The 25,499-nt window shown below is 43.3% G+C and overlaps 1 protein-coding gene across 2 annotated transcripts in view; it reads left to right on the top strand.

The window, feature by feature from the left end:
• Nucleotides 1-12,647, top strand: part of siah1 (siah E3 ubiquitin protein ligase 1) — a 36,293-nt gene extending 23,646 nt beyond the window's left edge. For both annotated transcript variants that reach the window (XM_082539394.1, XM_082539393.1), the window contains 3 exons: nucleotides 8,441-8,622; nucleotides 8,794-9,090; nucleotides 10,462-12,647. In XM_082539394.1, coding sequence (XP_082395520.1) covers nucleotides 8,443-8,622; nucleotides 8,794-9,090; nucleotides 10,462-10,833 — 849 coding nt within the window. In that variant the 5' untranslated portion in view covers nucleotides 8,441-8,442 and the 3' untranslated portion in view covers nucleotides 10,834-12,647. The remainder of the gene's footprint in view (nucleotides 1-8,440; nucleotides 8,623-8,793; nucleotides 9,091-10,461) is intronic.
• The last annotated feature ends 12,852 nt before the right edge of the window (nucleotides 12,648-25,499 follow it).

The following is a 25,499-nucleotide window of genomic DNA, read 5'->3' as shown; positions in this document are numbered from 1 at the left end:
AGAAGCAGCTTGGGGAATGCATTTAATTTCTCCTGTGTAGTTTATGGGCTGTTCTGTCATTCTGTTGTGTGACAGCAGGAAATGAAATTGCATACATGAGAAAAGATTTGTGAATTTGGCTGTAGTTGTGAAGCAAATTGATATAAATTGCTAACAGAGACAGCTGAACTGCACTAAAGCACATGAAGCCAAATGAACATGGAGATTTCTGTGGCTGTCTGTTTGATGAAAATGCTTAATGCCTGCGCAATTTGTGGTCTTGCTTCGGCATTTAAGTTTTTCCTTATAGCTCTGACCTGTGTATGAACAGTTGGAGCTAACACTTTAGCTGCATCAGTCCTGCTAGGACACAACAGCATGGGCATCATCAGTTGAAGTATTTACCAGGTCTTCTGTGACAATTAGACGTCACACGTCCCTTTTTGATATTTTACCAGTCATTAGGTTTGTCATGAAGCCCACCACACACACAAAAAGAACCAGATGCCCTTCCTGATTTATCCCTCCCAGAGATTTGACTCCTCCCAGTGTTGAGTCTATGAATATTTCAGGTGATGTGTGAATGTGTAAACTGTACACTATGGCGCTAAAGCAAAACCAAAAACTATACCTTGAATAACAGTAAAGTAAACGTCTTAATTTGGGAACAACGTTCGCAGCTTGACTCAACAGTCAACATATATGCTGTGGTGTATATAACAGTCATATAGCATGTTGATAACTTTACAGTAAAAGAAAGTGTTAAAGGGGGGAAAAATGCTTTAATTTTGTAGGGGTGCAGCAATACACAAAATTCACGGTTCGGTTTGATACTTTGGTGTCACGGTTCGATGTTTTTTCGATACAAAAAATGTTCATGCTTTTTTTAATTTGTCATTTATTAAAATTATAAATGTATATTTTACCTCAAAAGTACAGTTTTTAAATTTAATGTTGCTGAAATAAAGTAATAAAAAAGAAAAAAAATCTATCTGATTGAGGAATCACTCATCTTTGGAAAAGGGAGTTTATTACAGAGAAATGGCTCTTTCCAAAATAAAAGCTATACTATACGCTTCTTCTGGGCTGTATTCTCAGCAGCATATTAAACATATCAGGTCCCCATAAGGAGACTCATGTGCTAACGGCTGTCTAAATTACTCGGGTAAAGTTTGTAGCATGCCTGCTTGTTGTTTTTGTCTGCTTCCACTTGTCTTTGCACTAGGATGCTGTTGGAGTAAATGTGCAGTTAGGGCTGCTCGATTATGGCAAAAATGATAATCACGATTATTTTCACTGAAATTGAGATCTTGATTATTTGACGATATTTATTTAACCCTTTAAGACCTACACTGGACTGGCGGACTATAGAACAAAGTCCGCCAGAACTTATATTATATTTTTACATGTTGTAGTGCCATTTGTGGGAGCATTTCAAGTTGCTATACAACTGTTATAGCCCATATTTTAATAATATGTATGCATTAAGTCCATAGTAACTACATTAATTGCAAAAAAGTGCAATAAACTACAAAAAAAATTGAAAATCGTTTTTGGTTTTTTTTTTTTTTTACATATATTTCTATTTGGAGAAATTTAAGAGGTTTATCCCTCAAAACTTTAAATACAAAAAAGTTGCAAAAAATAGTTTACAATAACAGGAAACTTATTTTGAGTGTCTTCATAGTTTTATTTTGGAGATACACCAATTTTCATATATTGCAGGAAAAACGAAAAAACAATCCTATGATGCAAAGAAAACAGCAGGTGCATCAAAATAAACTATTTCCAGCAGTGCAATTCGAGTTCTAAGCATCCCAGAAACTATTCAGAAAAGTCAAACATGACCAGTATAGGCTTTTAAGGCCTACAAGTAAAAAACTACAATTTCCGCGAAAATGACGTCACTTCCGGTTTCGGCCAGGAAATGGCGGACATGTGATAGTTCGCGCTGACGTCTGTTTCACTGTGGGAAGTGTTACGAACAGCTGATCGGATCGGCAAAGCGTGTTTCTGGAATATTATGTTTTTGTTCCTGCAAGAGCTTTTTATGCAGTTTTTGCAAAGCTTTATGTGGAAGGAAACCGTGACCGAGGACAAGCTGATGGCATCAGATGTAAGTACAACTCCTCCGGTTTCATATGCAAAACAAATTATTGCGCTAGCTTACATGGTTCAGGTTCTACAGGGATTTAAAAATAGTTACACAACACGGAGCGTGCTGCTCTGACCGGCTTTAAAGGTTAACAATGACTTTAAAAAATAATATAAAATGGTGTGCAACACCACTGAAGGGTTTTTTTTTTTTTTTTTTTTTTTTAACCTCTCTTTTCAACCAACGGCAGTCACTCTCCTCTCCAAATAACTTCTGCTTAGCTTTCCGAGCTTCCCTCTGGTCCTCTTAATCAGCGGTCTCCAACCTTTTTTGCGCCACGGACTGGTTTATGCCAGACAATATTTTCACGGACCGGCCTTTAAGGTATCGCGGATAAATGAGGGAGGGGCTAATAATCGGCTCAGTCATTTTTAATGATCGTTGAAAGCCCAGATCGTAATTGTGATTAAAATTCAATTAATTGAGCAGCCCTATGTGCAGTCATATTCGTTGTGTTCCCACTAGTGCTGTCAGCGTTAATCTGAAATGACGTTAACACCACAACACGGCAAATCTGTTAACGAGCTACCGCGGATCGCCCCGTGTGTGGGGCTGGACGGCCAACACGTTAACGAGCAAACTGTGCTAACGCAGTAGTTCCCACTCATGTAATTGAGCATTGGTGGCACATCCGACATACTGTTTTAGTTGAGCGTGAATGCGCAAAAACTGGAGTTTATTTTTAGATCCACTGGCATCCAAGTTCACTGTCATTTTAGTGAACTTTTAGTGAAACTCTTCTCTTGCTGCGTCACGACTGACCTTTTTAGCTAACGTAAGTTAAAGTGGTAGTTTCTGTTTTTGTTTTTGACGCTGTCGCCGGTAAGAGATTCCGGAATGGCACCACTTACCTCAACATCCAGCTGTGAAAGCTGCATCAACCTGAGTCAAAAACTGATCAAGCTGGAGCAAAGGATATCCACGCTATACCAAATCCAGGGGGCTGAATGCGAACTTGACACGATCCTCCTTGGCAAAGCTCAAACCACCGCTACTAGCGCTGAGCTAGCCGACACAGTGCACCATCCAGCTGCTGTGTCCCAAGATCCCGCCAACAGTCAACACAGGCTCTCAATTTGAGTCGCTGGTGCTTCTGCCAAGGACGAGAACTCCTGGTTTCAGCTAGGGGCCAGACCCAAGGCTCTGGTCAGCTCCACTCCACTCCAACCAGCGCCATGGACCGTGGTTGAGACGCGTGGTGGCTGCAGAGGGGGCAGGAGGATCAGTCTCTCGCACCCTCACCCCTCCGGCGCGGTAGTACTGGAGAATAAATTTAATGTCCTAGATCCTGTGGACTTTCCTCCTCTGACCGCTAGCCCTCGCCATCCCGCTGTGTCGCTGAGGTCTGCGCCATCTCCACCACTACGCCCCCGGAGCCACGGTGGGCAACCCGACGCTGTGGTGCAAACTCACCGCGGAGAGCTGTGCTTTACCCTGGCTCCTCGGAGAAGAGGACCCACGGCGCGGCTACCTGGGAGTCACTCACGCAGTCCGGCTGGCGCATCTCCATCTGAACACCCCCGGTGCCGCGGCGCAGGCGTCTCAGATGGCCAGCAGCCCCCGGTGGCACCTCCTCTCTCCACACTGGTCCTCGGGGATTCCATCGTCAGGAACGTGTGGATGAGGGGGGCGCTCACGCTGTCGTTCCCGGGAGCCACTGTTGTTGACATAGTGGACAGAATTCCCAACATTCTGGCATCCCACCCACAGGTTAACCGGCTCATCATCCACATCGGCACCAATGACATCCCCAAACAGCAATCTGAGCTGCTGAAGTTGGACTTCCTCCAACTCTTCAGCCTCCTTGGTCAGTTGCAGGTGAGTGCTTTTATCTCCGGGCCCACCCCCACCTGTGGCAGAGGGATAGGCCGTTTCAGCCGGCTGCTCAGCCTCAACACCTGGCTTTCCTCCGCCTGTGTCTCCCACGGCGTGGGTTTTTTTTAACAATTTTGATGCCTTCTGGGAGAGGAGGCATCTTTTTGGGGCAGACGGGCTCCACCTCAACGCCTGGGGACGCCGTTTGCTGTCTACCAATTTGGCATTTGGCGTACAGCACTCCCGCACATTGCCCTGTCACTACCCCAAATTGACATTACCTGCTGATCTGTCTGCCACTGACTGATGTTCCCCTGGTCCCAGCTCCTATATTTGTTCCACTTTTAACAGTAATACACAAAACTTTGGACTCGGACCTCTCTTTCCCACAGTCAACACAATACCCGTCATAATCACAAACAGAGCAACAGAATTATCATAAATCCAGTAACTCCAAAAACATTAATAACCTAAATATCAACATCCATTCAACTCTATTGTCAAAAATCCACCAGTCTCAATCAGTATGGCACTTTTAAATGTCCGCTCTCTGTTGAACAAGTCTTTTATTATTAATGATTTAATTTTAGATAATAAACTTGACTGTTTATTTTTAACTGAAACATGGCTGGGTTCGGATGCACCAGTTGTTCTCACTGAGGCCTCCCCACCAAATTTTAATTTCTCTTTTTCTATTAGAAGTGGTAAGAGAGGTGGTGGGACTGCATCTTTGGCCAACAACACACTCACCTCCAAACAAATTTTATTTGATCATTTTACCACTTTTGAATTCCATGCTATTGTTTTCAGCAGCCCTCCAGTTTTATCTGTCACAATTTATAGACCACCTAAAGACAGCGCTGCTTTTATCAAGGAATTCTCAGAATTTTTAACAAACATACATTCAAAATATAATATAATTTTAACTGGTGATTTTAACCTGCACATAGATAATCCTTCTGACTCTGCATCAAAAGAATTCTTAAACATTCTTCACTGTTTGGATTTTACCCAGCACGTCACGCAGCCGACTCACAACAGAGGACACACTCTGGACCTGGTCATCACCCATGGGCTGTCCACCAGCGTGTCCTCTGTTGTTGACTTGGCTGTCTCAGTGTTTTGTTTTTTTTTTGTTTTTTTTTTTTTTAACATCACCGGTTTTATTCAGCGGGAGACCTCGGTGCGAACTGTGAGGAGGCGCTATCTAACCTCTGAAGTGGCTGCAAATTTTACCAGGGTTTTAGACGAATGCCCCCCTGTGATTCTACCTGCACCCTGCAATTTGATTTTTAATCATTTCAACAGCAAACTGAAGAAAAGCCTTGACTCCATTGCTCCACTCACCACCAAAAAGATTAACGTAAAACATGTATCACCCTGGAGAAACGAAGAAGTCAAAACACTCAAAAGAAATTGCAGGGCAGCAGAAAGGAGATGGAGGAAAAATAAAAATACTATCAACCATCAAATATTTTGCGAGCAACTTAAAATGTACAATAATACATTAAGGAATTCAAGAAACTCATACTTCGCCAAAATAATCAGTAATAACAAAAATAATCCCAAGGTCCTCTTTTCCACCATAGATCATTTATTTAACCCTGATTTTAACAGCTCCCAAAGAACCCCCACAGACTCGCTCTGTGAGCAGTTTGCAGACCACTTCAGGGGAAAGATCAGCGCCATCAGATCTGATATTTTATCTAATCGCGATATGTTTGTAAAGACATCTGAGGGCTCGATTGTACCTGAGGAGACACTGGACAGCTTTGTCCTGGTTAATGCTGAGAACCTTCAGAAAGTTTTCTCCACAGTGAGACCCACCACATGTCCTTTAGATCCAATCCCTTCTTCACTCTTTAAAACACTTTATGGATTTTTTGAGGCTGAGCTTTTATACGTGATGAATTGCGCTCTTCAGTTGGGTGTCTTCCCTGCTGCCTTTAAAACGGCGGTGGTGAGACCCCTTCTGAAGAAGAGCAATTTTGATTGTAATGATTTTAATAACTACAGACCTGTATCCAACTCACCATTTTTAAGTAAAATCTTAGAAAAACTTGTTTTTACTCAGATTAATGATTTTCTAAATGATAGACAGATCCTGGAGATATTCCAGTCTGGATTTAGGGTGAACCACAGCACAGAGACGGCTCTCCTAAAGGTTTTAAATGATCTTAGATGTAACTGGGACGCCCAAAAGCTCTCAGTCCTGGTGCTACTGGATCTAAGCACAGCCTTTGATACAGTAGACCACGCTGTTCTTTTAAACAGACTGAAACACATGGTGGGCCTCTCTGGTGCTGTACACAACTGGTTCACTTCCTGTCTCTCAGACAGAACTTTTATGGTGAGTATGGATACATGTTCCTCTAAGATCCATAAAATGACATGTGGTGTGCCTCAAGAGTCGGTTCTAGGCCCTGTACTTTTTAATTTGTATATGCTGACGGTGTCATCAGGAGGCATGGAGTGAACTTCCACAGTTACGCTGATGACACGCAGCTGTACATCTCCGTGTCTCCTGATGACACCAGACCAATGGATGCCCTTTTTAACTGTATTTTAGATATAAGATCTTGGATGGCAGAAAACTTTTTACAGCTTAACCAGGACAAAACCGAAGTTTTAATCGTCGGTCCTGAGGCTCAGAGAGAGAAACTCTTGTCTAAATTAGAGGCATTTTCACTATGTCCTTCGCTACAAGTGAAAAACCTGGGTGTTATTTTTGACTCTGAGCTTGGTTTTATCCCACATATTAAACATGTAACCAAAATTGGATTTTATCATCTAAAAAATATAGCCAGAGTCCGCCCTATTCTCTCTCGGGCTAACACAGAGATATTGATGCATGCTTTTATTACCAGTCGCATTGATTACTGCCCTGCTCTCTGGTCTTCCTAAGAAGAATATTTCAACTTTACAACTTTTGCAAAACTCGGCAGCTCGTGTGCTGACGAAGACCAGAGGGCGGGCCCACATTACACCGGTTTTAGAATTGCTGCACTGGCTCCCCGTGTGTTTCAGGATCGATTTTAAAGTTCTTTTATTGGTTTTTAAATGTCTTAATGGTCTTGGGCCTTCTTATCTCTCAGATCTGCCTTTACCATATGAACCCTCGCGGACCCTGAGGTCCTCTGGTACTGGCCTTTTGATTGTCCCTAAAGTCAGGACACATACTCATGGAGAGGCAGCTTTTCAGTGGTATGGTCCTCGTCTGTGGAACAGCCTGCCGGAGGAGCTCAGGGCCGCAGAGAACGTACATGTTTCTAACAACAGGCTCAAGACCCACCTTTTTAATTTAGCTTTTACTTAGCGTTTATTTATTTTATGCTTATTTATTCTATCCCGTTATTTTATTATTAATTTAGGCTTTACCTAATATTTATTGATTTTATTCTTATTCATTTTTTTAATCTTCTTACTCTATTTATATTTATATTGTATCCCGTTCTTATTTATTTTATCATTTTACCCTGTATATATCCTATTGTGTCATATCTCCAGTGTTTCCTCGGAGGGGGCTCTCTGCACCGGGGCTGTGATCGACCGTGGCTGCTGGGGCTCTGGGGTCCTCTCAGCCTGGCTGGGGGGCTTCTTTGCCTCCCTCCTGCTGTGTGCCCAGCCTGGAGGCTGCGGTCTGTGACCGGCTCCCGGTGCAGACGGCTCCCTGTTATAGTGTTTCCTCACTTGGCTCATGTGAACCCAGCCCAATTTTTACTCTTTAAGTGTGTGTGTGTGTGTGTGGGGGGGAGATATGTGTGTATTCACATCATTTATGTTAATGAGAGTGTGGGGAGTGAGTTGGAGGGTGGGGTGGGCTGCTTTTAACTTTGTGCTACATTTTTTGTATGAAAGTGCTTTATAAATAAAGATTGATTGATTTAGTCCATGACGCGCTTACCTTCAGGGTCATACGTCACATGAAAACCAAAATGGTTCCAAACGCCAGATCTGAATGAGGGTGGGGGAGGTTCAGTTTGCCATGTTGCAACGAGCTTAGCTTCTGTCTCGCTAGCTTGCCCTGCGCTCAGTGAATCTGCGTTCGACTACTCCGCCTAGGCTGCACTGTCGAGCGCAGATCCACTGAGCGCTCAACACAGAAAGCATCATCAGAAGGAAAGTTGATAAAATTTTGTATTGTTTGGTACATGTGCGTACCGAACCGAAAGCACTGTATCGAACGGTTCAATATCCATACGAGTATCGTTGCACCCCTATAATTTTGGTATATTTTCATTTACATGTTTTTAAACAAATTGCATGCTCTGCAACCAGCATCAACACAGTGATGTTTGTCCTTCATGTCCGTTGTCTTGTCTGTTTCTTCCACCTCAGTGACCTGTTTTGACTCCGATGTAGAGTAAGAGCTGCCAACAAAGGGAGGGCTAGACAATTAGTCATACTTATCTTTTAACTAAGGCTTGGTAATGGTATGGTAAAATATGATGTGCTTATGGCTTTATCATAACCATCCTCCTCTCTTGTCAGAAATGAGTCGCCAGACTGCCACCGCGCTGCCCACAGGAACATCTAAGTGCCCTCCTTCTCAGCGTGTGCCCACCCTTTCAGGCACCACAGCCTCCAACAGTGACCTGGCGAGCCTGTTTGAGTGTCCTGTCTGCTTCGACTATGTCCTCCCCCCAATCCTCCAGTGCCAGTCCGGACACCTGGTGTGTACAGTCCAGCCTGTAACTGAACCTGAACTGTTTGTTGTTGTTGCTAGGAAAATTTCTTGCAGAAGCATAATTGTGAAGATTAACATTTTAGTAAACTTGTCATGAACATACTCGTGTATATATAAATAAAAAAAAAAAAAAAATGTTATTTTTCTTCATCCCCAGGTGTGCTCCAACTGCCGGCCTAAGCTCACTTGTTGCCCCACCTGCCGAGGTCCCCTGGGTTCCATCAGGAACCTGGCCATGGAGAAGGTGGCCAACTCTGTCCTTTTCCCCTGCAAGTATGCCTCATCAGGCTGCGAAGTCACCTTGCCTCATACCGACAAGACCGAGCACGAAGAGCTTTGCGAGTTTCGGCCGTATTCCTGCCCCTGCCCCGGCGCCTCTTGCAAGTGGCAGGGATCATTGGATGCAGTCATGCCTCACCTGATGCACCAGCACAAGTCCATCACCACACTGCAGGTTAGAAGTTACTCAGCTCCTCAGTTTCTTCCACAAAACATGCTCCTAAAAGTGTGTGCCATTTTTACTAAATGAGGATGAGACACTTTGAAGACTATCTGAATTGATGCTATTTAAACACGGATCGTACAGGGTTTGCAATTAAGTTTGTGACTTAGAAATAAACTCTTAGAAATAAACTAGAAATAAAAGTCTGAATAAACAGCGTAGAGTTTGTTCAAATGAAGTGGAAACATGGAAAACATTTCATACTCCATCCCACTAAGCTGATGGGGAATTTTGAGTGTGCCCTCTGCTGGACAGCAAAGGAAACAACATACTGTGTAAATGTGTGTTAATTTACAAATGAGTTGTTATAGCCTGCAGAATTTGTTCATTTTAATATCATGATTACTTTTAAATTGAAGGAACACTCCAGTAGTTTACACCACTGCTAGGTGGGCGGAGCTTCTCTGGCAACAGGTGAGCTTTTGTGCTCACAGCTGAAGCTGCCTGAGATCACCACATAAGGAAATCATCTCTCACTGATGTCATGCAAAGCCTGAGCGGCTTGTACATATAGTTGTATGATCTGTTCTGAAACCATGGAGGATCTTTGCCCCTACAACGAGAACATCCATGATGGTGGTTATCTTATCTGGCAACACTGACGTATTAAAGTTGGCATGCTACTGCAGCCAGCAGTACTACAGTACTTCTTTTTGTTTTTTGTTTTTTGTTTTTTTTTTGTTGAAAGTGGTTTAGCCTTTTAATTCGTGGGATGACTTTTGGCGTAATTGTCTTAGAAATTTGTTTTTAAAGCTGTAAGATTGGACTGCAAGACAACACTAATGATTACTCAGTGGCTCATATCTTACTTGGTCTTGAGAATTTTAGATGGTTTGATGTTAACAATGAGTCGACGTGTCCATTGTGCAAAAGGTGGGGGTTGCATGGAGACTTGTCTCTGCTTGTTCTTTACTGTTATGCTAAAAGTCAGCCTGCAACAAGACAGCCGGATGACAAGTGCAAATCACAACCCCTTTCAAAAAGACAAGTGCATAAGTCATTATGTCAACTTTAATGTGTTTCTCAGTCTCCCGAGTCTGAAAGTCGCGGTCTGGCACACCTTTGAACTTTCCAGTGGTCGAGGTCTCATAACGGTGTGGTTGGTATCAAGAGCATACTCCCTGTCAAATACTGGCCAGATTATTCCAGAAAATTGCGTTTAACATGAGAACAACAAACGGCTTGTTCCTTTTGCAGCTTGTTTTATAACATGTATTTATTTTGAGATCATGATGATGTAAAAGATCTTTATGTGAGCAGCGTTGGGTGTTAACTTCAGGCTGACAACTAAAGATGATTAACCCTGTTTGTGTCTCCGTCCAGGGGGAGGACATCGTGTTCCTGGCCACAGATATCAACCTGCCTGGTGCGGTGGACTGGGTAATGATGCAGTCGTGCTTCGGCTTCCACTTCATGCTTGTGCTGGAGAAGCAGGAGAAGTACGACGGACACCAGCAGTTCTTTGCCATCGTGCAGCTCATTGGGACTCGCAAGCAGGCCGAGAACTTCGCCTACCGACTGGAGCTCAACGGGCACCGGCGTCGTCTGACCTGGGAGGCCACGCCACGCTCCATCCACGAGGGCATCGCCACAGCTATCATGAACAGCGACTGCCTGGTGTTCGACACATCCATCGCACAACTGTTTGCTGAGAACGGCAACCTGGGAATCAACGTCACCATCTCCATGTGCTAAAAACTTTGAAGAGAAGAGGATTTTAAAAAAAAACAAACAAGTTACATATTGTTAGGGGGCATTTTTTTTTTCTTTGTTTTCTTTTTTTTATTAGACCTCACAGTGCCCCACCCCTCTCTGCCTCACTCCTTCAGACATGGATTTGGACTGTCTAATTAGGCAGCCATGGAGGCCTGGGGGGGGGGGGAAATGGATGGCTGAATGTTTGGATGGATGAGTGGAGGAAATGAAACAAAATAGCATAACTGTGTAGTAACGGCTATAGACTTGGAAACACATTATGTGAGACCCACGCGGGGCCTCACCCTCTGTTCGTCGTAAACGCGGACACAAACTGTCAAACTCCCTTCCTGGCCACGTGTCCCTGTCTTAGAGTGATTTCTCACAACTCATTCTCATCGCACTCTCTCTCTCACACACACACACATTTCAGACACTACGGCTCTTCCCGAGCGGAACGTGGAAGGGGCTCCAGTCCCTGACTTGAAGGATCAAGCTATAGTTCAAAACCGACTCCTGGTCAGTGCTGGAGTGCTTGCAAGACAGCTAGCACTTCCTGTTTGTAATCCACCTCAGTACCCCTCAAGTCCCCCCACACTTTCCCTCACTCGGACTGGAACGGTTCCCACGCTCCCCACCCTCGCAGGGCTATGGCTGTGGCTGCTATTGACTATTTCAAACTGGAACCCTGAGTCCCTAAAAATCTTTATCTAAAATGTATCTTCGCCTGTGACTGGGGATCATCACTCACAGACATGAATGGCTGTAGCACCCCAATCCCCAAGTAACGTCCAGGAAAAGAAGCTTGGATCTGTGTAAAGGGTCCCGGGATTACTACAGCTGCGCGAGCTCGTTTTGCTTTCTTCTGCTCCACACCGGTTCCTCCCCCCAAAGCTAAAGATTGAGCATCGGATGCTTGTTATTAAATTGTTGACTGTCATCATCAATTATTAAACTTTGCTGTCATACTGGTTGGATGTAAGAAGGCCCTCAGCTACGTCAGCCCTGGAGTTTTATTTTCAAAGTGGACACATCAACGGCTTTCTGACATGCCAAACGCACATTGCTCTTTGCATTACAGGCTCTGTGTGCAGGTGTAATAAATTGACCTAGGAACAAAGGGGTCCTTTTTGTTTTTTAGAACAAGGAGGAAAAAACCTAAACACTGCATTTCAGTTGGAAGAATTATTTCTCAAGTCTATTTCTTTGGAACTATTAGTGGGTTTTTTTTGTTTTGTTTTTTTGTGTGCGCGCGTGTGCACTGTCTTTGCTGAAAACCTGCTCATTTTCTCACGTCTCTTTCGTTTGTGCTCGGCCTCGTTTCTCTGTCTGCCCGTGTCTGCCTCACCGATTGACTGATCACCCAACAAGGAATGAGGGACAGTTTCTACCGTTACAATGTTGCTATTGTTATTATTACATGGAGATTATGACAATTATCGGTTTTTGTATTGAATTTTAAAAACAAACATTAAAAGGCAATTGTAAAAGTTGTGGCTAAACTTCAGTGTTTGTAGTTTAAAGAAAAAAAAACAAAACAAGTTGTCATTCTATTGAAGGTTTCTTTTCTTCCAGAGTTGGGTTGCTTTATTTTATTTTCTCTTCATTTATTTGTCCCGCTGTCCTCTCATTTGTGTGGTAAGTCTTCCCCCTCGAGCCCTTTTTGTTTTGTTTTTTTTGTTCAAGGATTGAGGGAGTTCAAGCCAATCATCTCTCCATTTCTCCTCATGTGGAGTCTCAGTAATGTTGCTGCTCTCCCTGAAGTCCTCCACTTCTGTTTTAATTTGTCATTAAATAAATCTATCTTTTTCATACTCTGTGCTTTTTCTTCCTTTTTTTTTTTTTTTTTCATTTTTTTTCTCTGAGGCTTTTGGATTCAACACGATGACTGTAAAACTGACAGTACCTCAGTTTTTGACAAGCAAAGAAATTAATGTAAGGAACTCTACATCTAACATATCCAGTTCAGTGGATGCTCCTCCTGTTTGACTTTTATTTATTTATTTATTTTTTAAATTAGATTGGTCTTCCTGTTGTAAACCTTCATTTCAGCATTTTTGGAAGCTTTTGTTTTCTTTCCCAGTTTTCCAGGTTGTTGTTGAGCTTAAGATTTGTGAAGGGTGTTCAGGTAAAAATATTTCAATATCGGCATGAAGCAATGAGCCAAGTTTAAAAGATTTAAAACATTTAAAACAAAATTGGAATTATGATTAGGAGAAGATCAAACACTAAAACATGATGGGGGTAGGTGAAGTACTTTTTTTTTTTTTTTTAAAAAGATTGTGGCCATCATGAAATGGAATAAAATTCGTTGTAATAGTAAAAGCTGATCTTCCCGACAGTCGGTTCATTTAAAAACTTTTCAGATCTACAGGGAACAGTTTTACATGAACAACATAAAATACAATGTCTAGTTCAAGTTCAAGGTTCTTTATTTGTCACATGCATAGTTAGACAAGTATAACACACAGTGAAATGTAGCCTGACACGCTCCTCGACATGCGCAAAAGTTGGGGGGGGGGGTGTGTGTGTGTATATGTGTGTGTATATATATATATATATATATCTCTCTCTATATATATATATATATCTCTCTATATATATATATATATATCTCTCTATCTCCTGAAGCGGGGGGAGAGCAATCCTGCAGCAGTGTTCTGCTGTACGGATCACTCCTCTCTGGAGAGCTTTTTGGTCCTTCACACAGCTGTTCCCAAACCACGATGTCATGTTCTGTGTGAGGATGCTCTCCACAGCGCCTGTATAGAAAATCCTGAGGATCTTTGGACAGACCCTGAACTTCCTCAGTTGTCGTAGGTGATACAGGCGCTGCCTAGCCTTTTTGGTCTGGACCTGAATGTGGCCAGCCCATGTCAGGTCTGAGGAGATGTGGACACCAAGATACTTGAAGGACTGCACCCTCTCCACTGGAGCTCCATTGATGATGATGGGCTTGTAGTCTCTGTGCTGACCCCTTCTGAAGTCCACCACCAGCTCCTTGGTCTTGCTGACGTTCAGCTGGAGGTGGTTGTCCTGGCACCACGATGCCAGATTCTTCACTTCATCCATGTAGGCCGCCTCATCGTTGTTGGAGATGGCACCCAACACCACTGTGTCGTCAGCAAACTTCACAATGGTGTTGGAGCCGTGGGTGGCCACACAGTCTGAAGTGTAGAGGGAGTAGAGCAGTGGCGAGAGGACACATCCCTGAGGTGCTCCTGTGTTGATGGTGATGCTGTTGGAGAAGCACCTGCCCACCCTCACCACCTGAGTTCTGCCAGTGAGGAAGTCCAACACCCATGCACACAGACGGCTGTTAAGTCCCAGATCCCTCAGCTTTGTGAACAGTCTGCAGGGCACTATTGTGTTAAACGCTGAACTGTAATCAACAAACAGCATTCGCACATAGTTACCCTGTTTCTTGTCCACGTGGCTGAGAGTGGTGTGTAGGACGTGGGCGATGGCATCCTCTGTGGATCTGTTGGATCTGTAGGCGAACTGCAGCGGATCTGTGGTGTCTGGGATGGAGGAGGAGATGTTCTTCAGCAGCCTCTCAAACACCTTCATTACTACCGAGGTCAGTGCAACTGGCCGGTAATCGTTCAGGGATGAGGGGTTGCTGTTCTTGGGCACAGGGATGATGGTGGATCTTTTGAAGCATGTGGGGACCACAGACTTCGCCACGGACTCGTTGAAGATGTAAGTGAACACACCTGCTAGCTGGTCAGCACAGCAGCGCAGCAGACGGCCGGTGATGCCGTCTGGCCCCGCCGCTTTCCTTGTTCACTCTCCTCAGTGCCGCTCAGACGTCATGCTCCGCGATGCTGGTCACCGGTCTCTCGCTGATGACGTCACTGTCCTCGGTAGTCAGGCGGTAGATAGCATTAGCCGCCTGGCTAACCTCGAAACGGGCGTAGAACCGATTCAGCTCGTTGGTGAATGCAGAGTCGGCGTTGATCGGCGCAGTGTCCCTGGCTTTGTAGTCCGTAATGGTGCGTAGTCCGTGCCACATACTCCGTGTGTCGCCCTGGTGGAAGCGGGACTCCACACGTTCCCGGTACCTGCGTTTGGCATCTCTCACCGCACGCCGTATGAGGCCGCTTTGTAGGCGCTCATATCGCCAGTGGCGAGACCCGCGTTGTAGGAGGCGGTCCTGGCGTTTACTGCAGTGCGGATCGATCTGTCCATCCACGGTTTCTGGTTTGGGAATGTGGTGACTCTCGCAGTGGGGATAATCTCCTCCGCTAGCATATTGACAACTGTCACTACCCGATCCGTACCGGAAACCCGATCGGTACCCCGCATGCGCGAAAGGTTTCTACTTCCGGTCGTAGCGTTTTACGATAGTTATGGGTCAGAGTATCTGTTAAGATGTTAAGAATAACAAGTATATCTTAAAATGTTTGCAATAATGAAGCATTTCAGTACAATGTAGACAAAAACGAAAAATAAAAAGAAAGATACGGATCAGGACTCTCCGATCCTTACTGCGCATGTGTAAAGTCTGACCGTACAAATCGGGTCTACCCGATCCGTACCGCGCATCTGCAGATGTTTTCTTCTTCTTCTGTTCGTTTAATGGCAGTTTACTCCCCAGTGTACGAGGATACCGCCACCTGCTGACCGAGCGAATAAACCCTATTATAAACTGATTTATCGTCATTACAAACGTGTGTTAAATCTGATTTAGCGATAGTCGAGTGTGTTTATGCTTGTCTGTGAGGAGAGGATTGTTGGAATAGTGATGATGATGTGCGCCATCACTGTCAATTGTCAGTAAACACTTCATCTGGCTGATGAATCTACACGTGAGATATTACAAAGTCTGCATTATTAACTCTGTAATTAGGCGCCATTCTTCTTATTTTACGGCGCTGTTGCTCAATCGGGGGACGCTCTCTGTTGAGGAGAAAAGCATGAATTTCTTTGTATACGGATTATCCATTGTTTATCCAACAAAAAAAAAACACATATATACATATACATAAATATATGAAGGCCATTTTTATGACATATAACAGTTTCCTTTCTGCGAACACTTTAACATACATGTGGCTTACTTAGTACACCAAAAACACAATCATTAAAAGGATAGAGATTGAGTCCCATTGTCGCATATCAAAGCAGCCTCTTTACATGAATCCCTCAGTAATTCTAAAGATGACAAAAAAGATTTTAATTCAATTTTCAATACAGTTAGGGAAGGTCTTTTACTTTGCCATTTGCATTTGTGTATGTGGTATTTGCCCATAATTATCACCACCTTGTGTAGCATGGACAGTTCCTTAGATGGATCACCATTATTATATAAAACTTGTGTTAGAGTCAGTGGGGTCATCCCATCTATTCTTATACTCAACCAGTCTACTAGATCTTGCCAAAAGTCAGTTGTTACTGAGCAGGAAAAAAACAAATGATCAATACTTTCCGCATTTTGTGAACAAAATCCACATGGCTCTACCTCAAACCCAAACCTTTTTTTAAGCATTTCAGCTGCTGGGTAATATCCATTAATTATTTTAAATTGCATTTCTTTGACTTTGGGGGGGATAGGCCATTTTAAAAAGTGCGTATATTTGTTCGTTATTTTAACATTACTCCCTTTTAGTTTTGTGTTACTGTTAAAGTCGTGAAATAATTTGTTTTTAAATATCTTGTTCATGGTTTTATTATTACAGTTTTTATCCGTCAAAGGAATCTGGTTTAGATGTAAAGAAGGTAGACTAATTTGTGCCTTAGAGTAATACAAATAACCTTGAATCAAACTCAACAGAGGTAAGGGGATTGCCTTACAAACCTTGTCATATTCTCTAAGGGAACACTGAATGTTAAACTTCGCATTAAAAACACCCACTGAGAGAAACTGACCCCTTTCATCAAGTAAGTCTGTTATAAAGATTATGTTTTTTTCAAACCACTCTTTAATAAACAATGACTTCTTATTAATTGTAATTGTCCTGTTATTCCACAAGGTGGAGCAATGTGGTGAAAAGTTATGGGCAAACACCATCTTCCAATAAGACAAGACCTGCTTATGATATTCTGACAGTTTCACAGGCAACTTCAATATATCAAAACCACATTTCAGGAGAAAATCCAACCCTCCCACCTTTTTGAAAATATTTTTTGGGATATGGAACCATATGGAGTCAGGTTTCAAGAGGAAGGCTTTTATCCAGTTTATTTTAAATACTCCAACCATTGATTGAAAATCAATTGACTTTATACCACCTTTAGCGTAATCTTTGACAAGTTGTGATTTTTTTAATGTAATGTGTTTTATTGCGCCAAATGAATTGATAGATTATAGAGTTAATCTTTTTAATGCTTTTCGGGGTAATGTATAGTGAGTATGCTAGATAAACCATCTTTGAGACGCCCTCTGATTTGGATAATAGATTGCGTCCAAAAATTGTAATATCTCTCGTCAACCAATGATTTAGTGTTTTGGACATGCCATCAATTTTGTCTTTTAGGTTTTTTGATTCTCTAGTGTTGATGTCTTTGTCTAAATAGATGCCTAGATACTTGACTTCATTTTTCACTGGAATCGTCCTCATGCTATTTTCCAAACAATCATAAAGTGGCAAAAGTTCACACTTCTTTAGGTTCAGACACAAGCCTGAAGCTTTAGAAAAAATTGAAATGACATTCAATGCTTTCTCGAGTATTGATTTATCCTTTAAAAATATTACTGTGTCATCTGCAAACTGACTTATTTTCAGTTCAATATCAAAAATGTTTATTCCTTCGATGTCTGAATGGTTCACAATGAGGTAAGCCATTAATTGAGTGCAAAGAATAAATAATTTTGGAGAAATTGGGCAACCCTGTCGAATTCCACAGAATATGTCTATCCTAGATGTTATGCCTGGATTGAGCGAAACATAACTATAAATTTGCTTGTAGAACAGTTTGATCACTTTGCAAAATTTGTTTCCAAATCCAAAAAGTTCTAAAGATCTAAATAAAAAATTATGGTCTATTGAATCAAATGCTTTAAAAAAGTCAATGAATAGTATTAAACTTTCTGAATTAATAAAGGATCGATAGTCAATCATATCTAATATTAATCTTATGTTATTATGAATCTGCCTTCCTTTAATAAACGCTGATTGGCACTCATCAATCAATTTGGTTAAGACGCTTTTAAGCCTATTTGCATATACTAAGGCTAATAATTTGTAGTCGTTACATAAAAGTGTTATGGGTCTCCAATTGTCTAGCATTTGTAAATCTTTGTTTGGTTTGGGTAATAAGGTTATTAATCCTGTTTTCATTGTTGGGGATAGTTCTTCATTTTTTAAACAATCCAAAAAGCCATTAAATAACAAATCTTTAATGTCTTGCCAAAAGGTTTTATAAAATTCAATCGTTAAACCATCAATTCCAGGAGATTTTCCATTTTTCATTTGTTTTAGAGCTGTATCTAATTCGGATATTTTCAAATCTTCTTCTAACCATGTTTTATCATCCTCTTCCAATTTTTTAACCTGATCTTTAATCATATCAAAAACATATCTGCATTTTCTTTTTCAGCTCTTGATTTATACAGATTACTATAGAACATGTTAATTTCCTCACTTATTTTGTTTGGTTCCTCAATTATAGTACCATCCTTACTCAATTTAGTTATTTTTTTCTTTGTTTGTCTACGCTTCTCTATGGTAAATGGTAAATGGCCTGTATTTATATAGCGCTTTACTAGTCCCTAAGGACCCCAAAGCGCTTTACATATCCAGTCATCCACCCATTCACACACACATTCACACACTGGTGATGGCAAGCTACATTGTAGCCACAGCCACCCTGGGGCGCACTGACAGAGGCGAGGCTGCCGGACACTGGCGCCACCGGGCCCTCTGACCACCACCAGTAGGCAACGGGTGAAGTGTCTTGCCCAAGGACACAACGACCGAGACTGTCCAAGCCGGGGCTCGAACCGGCAACCTTCCGATTACAAGGCAAACTCCCAACTCTTGAGCCACGATCGCCCCAACTAGACTATAGAAATAAGATGAATTTTTTTTCTCCATGCTCAATCCACTTGGCTCTAGACCTTACATATGCTCCTTTAGCTTTAATCAAGTACACCTCATCTAGCTTATTTTGTAAAGTTTGTAAGCGTTCTGACTCTTCCGCAGTCATACAGGGTTTACCACATAATAAATGAATTTGTTCAATTAGATTTTTCTGTTCACATACGCGTAGGGCAGACACTTTCTTTCCCGTTTCTATAGCTAATTGTTTCACATTATATTTAAACCATTCCCATTTACTGACATTAGTCATGCTCATATTGTTAATTTCTGATTTAAGTTCTTTAACTTGTTTACAGAAGTCTTCGTTTTGTAATAAACTATTGTTAAATTTCCATATGTTGTCAGATCTTTGTTGTTTACGTAGAGATAATAAGAGACTTATCAGACAATGATCAGTAAGTGGGGTTGACTGGGTCTCACATTTCGTAACATATGATGATACTGTTTGGGAGACAAGCCAATAATCTAATCTTGAACATACGTTTTTATTTGATGGACTAAACCAAGTATATTTCTTCGTATTTGGGTTTGTCATCCTCCAATAATCGATCATATTGGTTGTCGTACAAAAGTCACAAATAATGCTATCGTGTTCTGGTTGATTTCCTCTTTGTGGTTGTCTGTCAAGCCATGAGTTAGGAGCCAGGTTAAAATCGCCTCCAGTTATCACCTGGGTAGAACCATATGTAGTACTCCACTTTGCAATTAATTTACTTAAGTTAGACATCATATTTCTATTTAGCGACCTGTTATTGTATCCATACACGTTAATAAGAATAATTTTCTGTTCACAGACTTCTACCAACACCATGATCCAATGCCCCATTCCGTCGCTTTTATGATCAATAACTCTCCCTGCAAATTTGTTGAATAAGATCATAACTCCTGCTGAGTGAGTAGTACCATGTGAATAAAGAATACTATCTCCCCATTGATGTTTCCAAAATGTTTCCTCTTCCTTACCAGAATGTGTTTCTTGTAAAAACAAAATGTTTGCCTTAAGTTCCTTGCAGAATAAGAACATGGCCTTACGTTTGACATTGTTTTTTAAGCCTCGAACATTTAAGGAACTTAATAGAACAGCCATCTATAAGATAAAGAAAAAACAAAAACAAAAACGCAAGAACAAAATACAAAACAAGAACAGTAACGGCTTCCTTGGCACTTACTAGAAGGAAAAAAAAAGTGCTTGAAGCAGGAATAAGCCTAGTGTCCTACCTATGTAATCATAACAGTACTCCGACCCTATCACAGTACTACCCCTTTATATATGCGGCAGTTTTAGCTCTGGATAGCCCACGTTTAACTACGGCTTTGCTTTTTGACCCTCTCCTATTTTTTATTTGTGTATTTTTAACAGATATGTATATATAAACATATATATACACACATACATACCCACATTTTATGGTTAACTTGTAGTGACTTCTTCAAGTGCATCTCACAGATCGATCCTTTTACCGTCTATTATTGCATAACCCTCCTTTAGGAATGCTCTTTTGCCGTTGTTTCGAGCTTCCTGCACCTTGGGCCACAGCTTGATCCGAGCTTCACGGTCTTCTTTGGAGAAGTCTTCTTTAAATTTTATGTTCAGTTCTTTGCAGACCCTGGCCTCTTTGGATTTCCTCCATACTTCATCCCTTGCCGTCCTCATGCTGAACTGTATGATGATTGGTCTTGGCACCTTGTTGCTCACTGCATTGTCTTTCTTCCCCAGTCGGTGTACTGTATCAACCATGAGCTGCAGTTTTTCCACTGATACAGGAACCACTCTTGTTAGAATGCCGATCACTGTTTCACGTGTATTCTCGTTGTCCTTCTCTGTCAGACCCAAAATTCTGAGGTCCCATCTTCTGCGGTAACGTGCACTCTCCCGACAGCTCTCCTTTAATTCTTTGTTTTCCTTCATCAGCGACTCCACCTTCGTCTTCAGCTTGTCAATTTCCTCTCTGTTTTTTTTGGGTCGCCTGTGTATTTACTTCAATGCGTTGTTCGAAGGCTTCCAACTTCTTTTCAAGCGAATCAAACCTTTCCTCGCATCTCTTTGTGAAGCCAAGTAAAACTTCATATACATTCTCGATGCTCACCTGCTTCTCAGTTATTTTGCTTTTCATTTTTTTGGGATTGGGACTTGGTAACGGAGTGTGGTCACCTATGGGTCTTCCGATCTCTTTCTGAAGTTCCATCTCTTCTATATCTTCATCCTCACATGCTTCCCGCATAGCAGCAAGGTTGTAATCATGGTCGGAGAGGCTACCTGTTAGCTTGGGGTTAGCCATTTTTATCACTCTAAGTTTATCTTTGTGTCTGCCTGAAGGTCTGTCAAAGTAACTTCCAGGGGGTTTCGCTTGCGTTCTACTTCCTTTGGAGTAACAGTTTGTCAGTAAAGTATTTTACAGGACATCAAAATCACGTTTCTTAATCAGACCCGCAGATTGTACAACCGCTTATTCCGCCATCTTTCTCTCCCCCTCAGAAGGCAGAGCTGTTGAGAAATGCTAGGAGCTAACTGGGCGCTAACCGCATCATTCAAATATATTGAATGTCGCAAAGAGAGGAAGTGACGTAAGATTTGCGCATGCGGGGTACCGATCGGGTTTCCGGTACGGATCGGGTAGTGACATTGACGAAGCATACTGCTACTTCCGTAAACTCGTTGATGTCGACTGCGCATGCTCTGAACATGTCCCAGTCCACGTCGTTGAGTGCGTCCTGTAGCGTAGCTTCTGATTGGGCAGTCCACCGTTTTACCTCCCTCGTGGTCACGTCTTCCCTCCGTATGCTTTGTTTATACTGGGGAATGAGGAAGATGGCGTTGTGGTCAGACTTCCCAAAAGCCGGGTGTGAGACAGCTTTGTAGCCCTGCTTGTATGGCGTGTAGCAGTGATCCAAAATCCGATCCCCTCTCGTTGGACACGAGACATGCTGGTAAAAGTTTGGCATGACTTGTCTGAGGTTCGCTTTGTTAAAGTCTCCTGCTACAATGAGGGCTGCTCCCGGGTCCTTGTTTTGAAGCGAGCTCAGCACATCATGTAATTCGGACAAAGCCATACCTGTGTCCGCTTGGGGTGGGATGTAGACTGCCGTGGCGATGACTGAGGTGAACTCACGGGGCAGATAGAAAGGGCGGCACTTAATGCTCAGGAACTCCAGATGTGGCGAGCAGCCGCTGGAGAGAGTAGAAATGCTCCTGGCATCACACCACTTTCTGTTTATCATGAAACACACTCCCCCACCTTTGGTTTTGTTCGACTCTGCCGTTCTGTCCGCGCGGAGCACAAAGAATGAATCCGACGGAGTTACGGCCTGGTCCGGCACGGTGGGGGTCAGCCATGTCTCCGTGAAGCACAGAATGTTGCAGTCCCTCATGTCACGTTGGAAGGTGAACCTTGCTCTTAGGTCATCGAGCTTGTTCTCCATGGATTGTACATTGGCCAGTAGGATACTGGGCAGTGGTGCGCGATGCGCCTGCTGTCTCAGTCTGTTCCTAATACCAGCGCGTTTTCCCCGGCGCTTCTTTGTTCTGTGCCTCGGATGAGCGGCCCGTCCTTTGTTGTTCTCCGCGCCGCGTAGAATCTCTGGCGGCCAGGAAGGGTCAGGTTTAAAAGTGTCCAAGATTAGATGTGCAACCTTGGCACCGATGTTTACAAGTGATCCGCTGTCGTATACTATAAGACTAGAGGATTTTGGGATGTAAACCAGAGCAAAAAATAGGTAAAAAACAAAAAAAGTGGATAGTCGGAGCGGAGCGGTCAGGAAGGCGTCTGGACGTGGCCGCGCCATCTTGTAACATGTAACAGGTCTATGTTGTCATTACAGGTGTCTCATAACTGTTAGGAGTGGTCATAAAGCAGGAAGAAATACAGGTAAGAGCCTTGGCAGCACATTGTTTAGCTATCGCCCCCACGATGCTGAATCGTGAAACAGAAAGACCTACTGGAGAGAGAGAGACGGCCAATTGGCGTGAAAGCCCTCCAAGCCACGTCTGCACACCAGGCAGGCATCACTGTTCCCCTGGGAGTAAACCAGCTGTGACAGATGTTAGCCAGAAAAGTAGGGAAATGCAAAGCTTACAGCAAACACGGAGCTTTGTGCCAGACAGTGGAGGCAATGGAAGATCATGACAGTGGGCTTAGGGTAACATGTTTAACATATGCACTGATGTGATTTATAATTCAATGCAAGATCTTCAAACACAATGCCATTTAATGGAGAAAAAAAATCTGTTGCCACTCAGATATTTAAACATCTGAGTGGTGGAATTTAAAAAAAAAAAAAAAAAAAAAAAGGGTCTAGTACAGCCCTGTGATACTGCCCTTAATGCATCTGGTGGCCTCCTCCTTAGTTTCTCATTGTTAAGTGGGTTTGTGGATGTAGGGCAGCCTTTGAGGTCAGACAGGTAGGTCAGTAAGAAACAGGAATAGTTCTGTGCAGCTGCAGGAGTACAAGCTGTTGGTACAATGGATGCTGTCAAGTAGCACAGAAGACTGTAGGAGTAGGATGGTCTGATGCAGGTCTAGATTAGATTAGATTAGATTAGATAGAACTTTATTAATCCCTCGGGTGGGTTCCTCTGGGAAATTCGATTTCCAAAAAAGCACAGCACCGACAGAAGTTACAGAGTTACAGAATATTATATATATATATATATATATATATATATATATAAATACAGAGACAATATAAATAAAATATACGAAGGGGATAAATAGAATAAATAGGAATAAAAATAAAAATACAAGTGAATTGCACATTTCAAGTATTGAGTCTATTGCACCGTTGACTATTTACAAAAGTATTGCACAAAAGGTATTGCACAGTGAGGTGAAGAGGCACTACAGCTTAGTTGTTCCCCCCTCCTTTGTCCTCCTGTTTCCCCTCCCTCTCCCCTCCAGGGAGGAGTTAAACAGTCTGATGGCGTGTGGGACAAAGGAGTTTTTAAGTCTGTTAGTTCTTGTCTTTGGGAGAAGCAACCTGTCACTGAACAGACTCTTCTGGTTGTTTATGGCCGTGTGCAGAGGATGTCTGGCATTGTCCATAATGTCCATCAGTTTCTTTAATGTCCTTTTCTCTGCCACTGTCACCAGAGTGTCCAGCTTCATGCCGACCACAGAGCTAGCCCTCCTGATCAGTTTCTCCAGCCTGCATGAGTCCTTCTTTGCTGTGCTGCTCCCCCAGCACACCACAGCATAGAAAAGTACTCCAGCAACCACCGACTGGTAAAACATCCTCAGGAGCTTCCTGCAGATGTTAAAAGACCTCAGCCTCCTAAGGAAGTACAGTCGGCTTTGGGCTTTTTTATACAGGTGCTCTGTGTTGCATGACCAGTCCAGTTTATTGTCCACCCACAGCCCGAGGTACTTGTACTTGTTGACCACCTCCACCTCCTCCCCCTCTATCTGAACCGGCAGTGGACCTGCTCTAGACCTCCCGAAGTCCACAACCAGTTCCTTAGTCTTTGAGGTGTTGAGTTGCAGGTGGTTTGTGTGACTCCATGCGACAAAGTTCCTCACCAGACTTCTGTACTCCTCTTCCTGATCATCCCAGATACACCCCATGATGGCTGTGTCGTCTGCAAACTTCTGAATGTGGCATAATTCAGAGTTGTAGCAGAAGTCAGAGGTGTACAGGGTGAAGAGAAGAGGGGACAGCACAGTTCCCTGTGGTGCTCCTGTGCTGCTGACCACAGTGTCAGACGTGATGTCCTTCAGCCTGTCGTACTGTGGTCTGTCGGTGAGGTAGTCGGAGATCCAAGCCACCAGGCAGGGGTCCACCTCCATCCTGTTCAGTTTTTCTTGAAGCATACAGGGCCGGATGGTATTAAAGGCACTGGAAAAGTCAAGAAACAGGATCCTGACCGTGCCTTTTCCCCCATCCAGGTGTGAGTGGGCTCTGTGTAGGAGGTACAGGATGGCATCCTCCACTCCGACACCCACCTTGTATGCAAACTGTAGTGGGTCCTGGGCATGTTGTACCTGTGGTCGGAGGAGGTTGAGGAAGAGCCGCTCTAGAGTCTTCATAAGATGTGACGTCAGTGCCACCGGTCGGAAGTCATTCAGCTCATTGGGCCGGTTCTTTTTGGGGACTGGGACGATGCAGGATGTCTTCCATAGGGCGGGCACTCTCCCCAGTCGCAGACTGAGGTTGAAGACTCGTTGTAGCGGCTCCCCAAGTTCAGCAGCACACGCCTTTAGCATCCTAGGACACACCTTGTCTGGGCCTGCTGCCTTTCTGGGGCGAAGCTTCCTCAGTTGTCTCCTGACCTGATCCACTGTGACACTGGGAGATGTTTGGGAGGAGGGGAGGGGGGGAGATGTCTTGCTGCTGAGAGAGGGATTGGAGGAGGGGGGTGTCATGGTGTCAGGAAGGGGGGGAAGCGAGGGAGGTAGGAGAGTGGGGATTGGACTCTGTAGTGAAGGTGAGGGTGGGGGGGTTGTGGGCTGGTCAAACCTGTTGAAGAAGTTGTTAAGTTCGTTTGCCTTCTCCACAGTCCCCCCCACTGTGCTTTTCTTGGTGTTGTGGCCTGTGATGGTTTTCACACCATTCCAGACCTCCCTCATGTTGTTCCTCTCCAACTTCTGCTCCACCTTCCTCCTGTAGGTGTCCTTTGCTTCCCTCAGG

Source organism: Aulonocara stuartgranti (genome assembly GCF_965226115.1).
Source record: "Aulonocara stuartgranti genome assembly, chromosome: 7".
NCBI classification, from domain to species: domain Eukaryota; kingdom Metazoa; phylum Chordata; class Actinopteri; order Cichliformes; family Cichlidae; genus Aulonocara; species Aulonocara stuartgranti.
The sequence above is the reverse complement of the archived record's forward strand: the minus strand, read 5'-3'. Positions and strand labels throughout refer to the sequence as shown.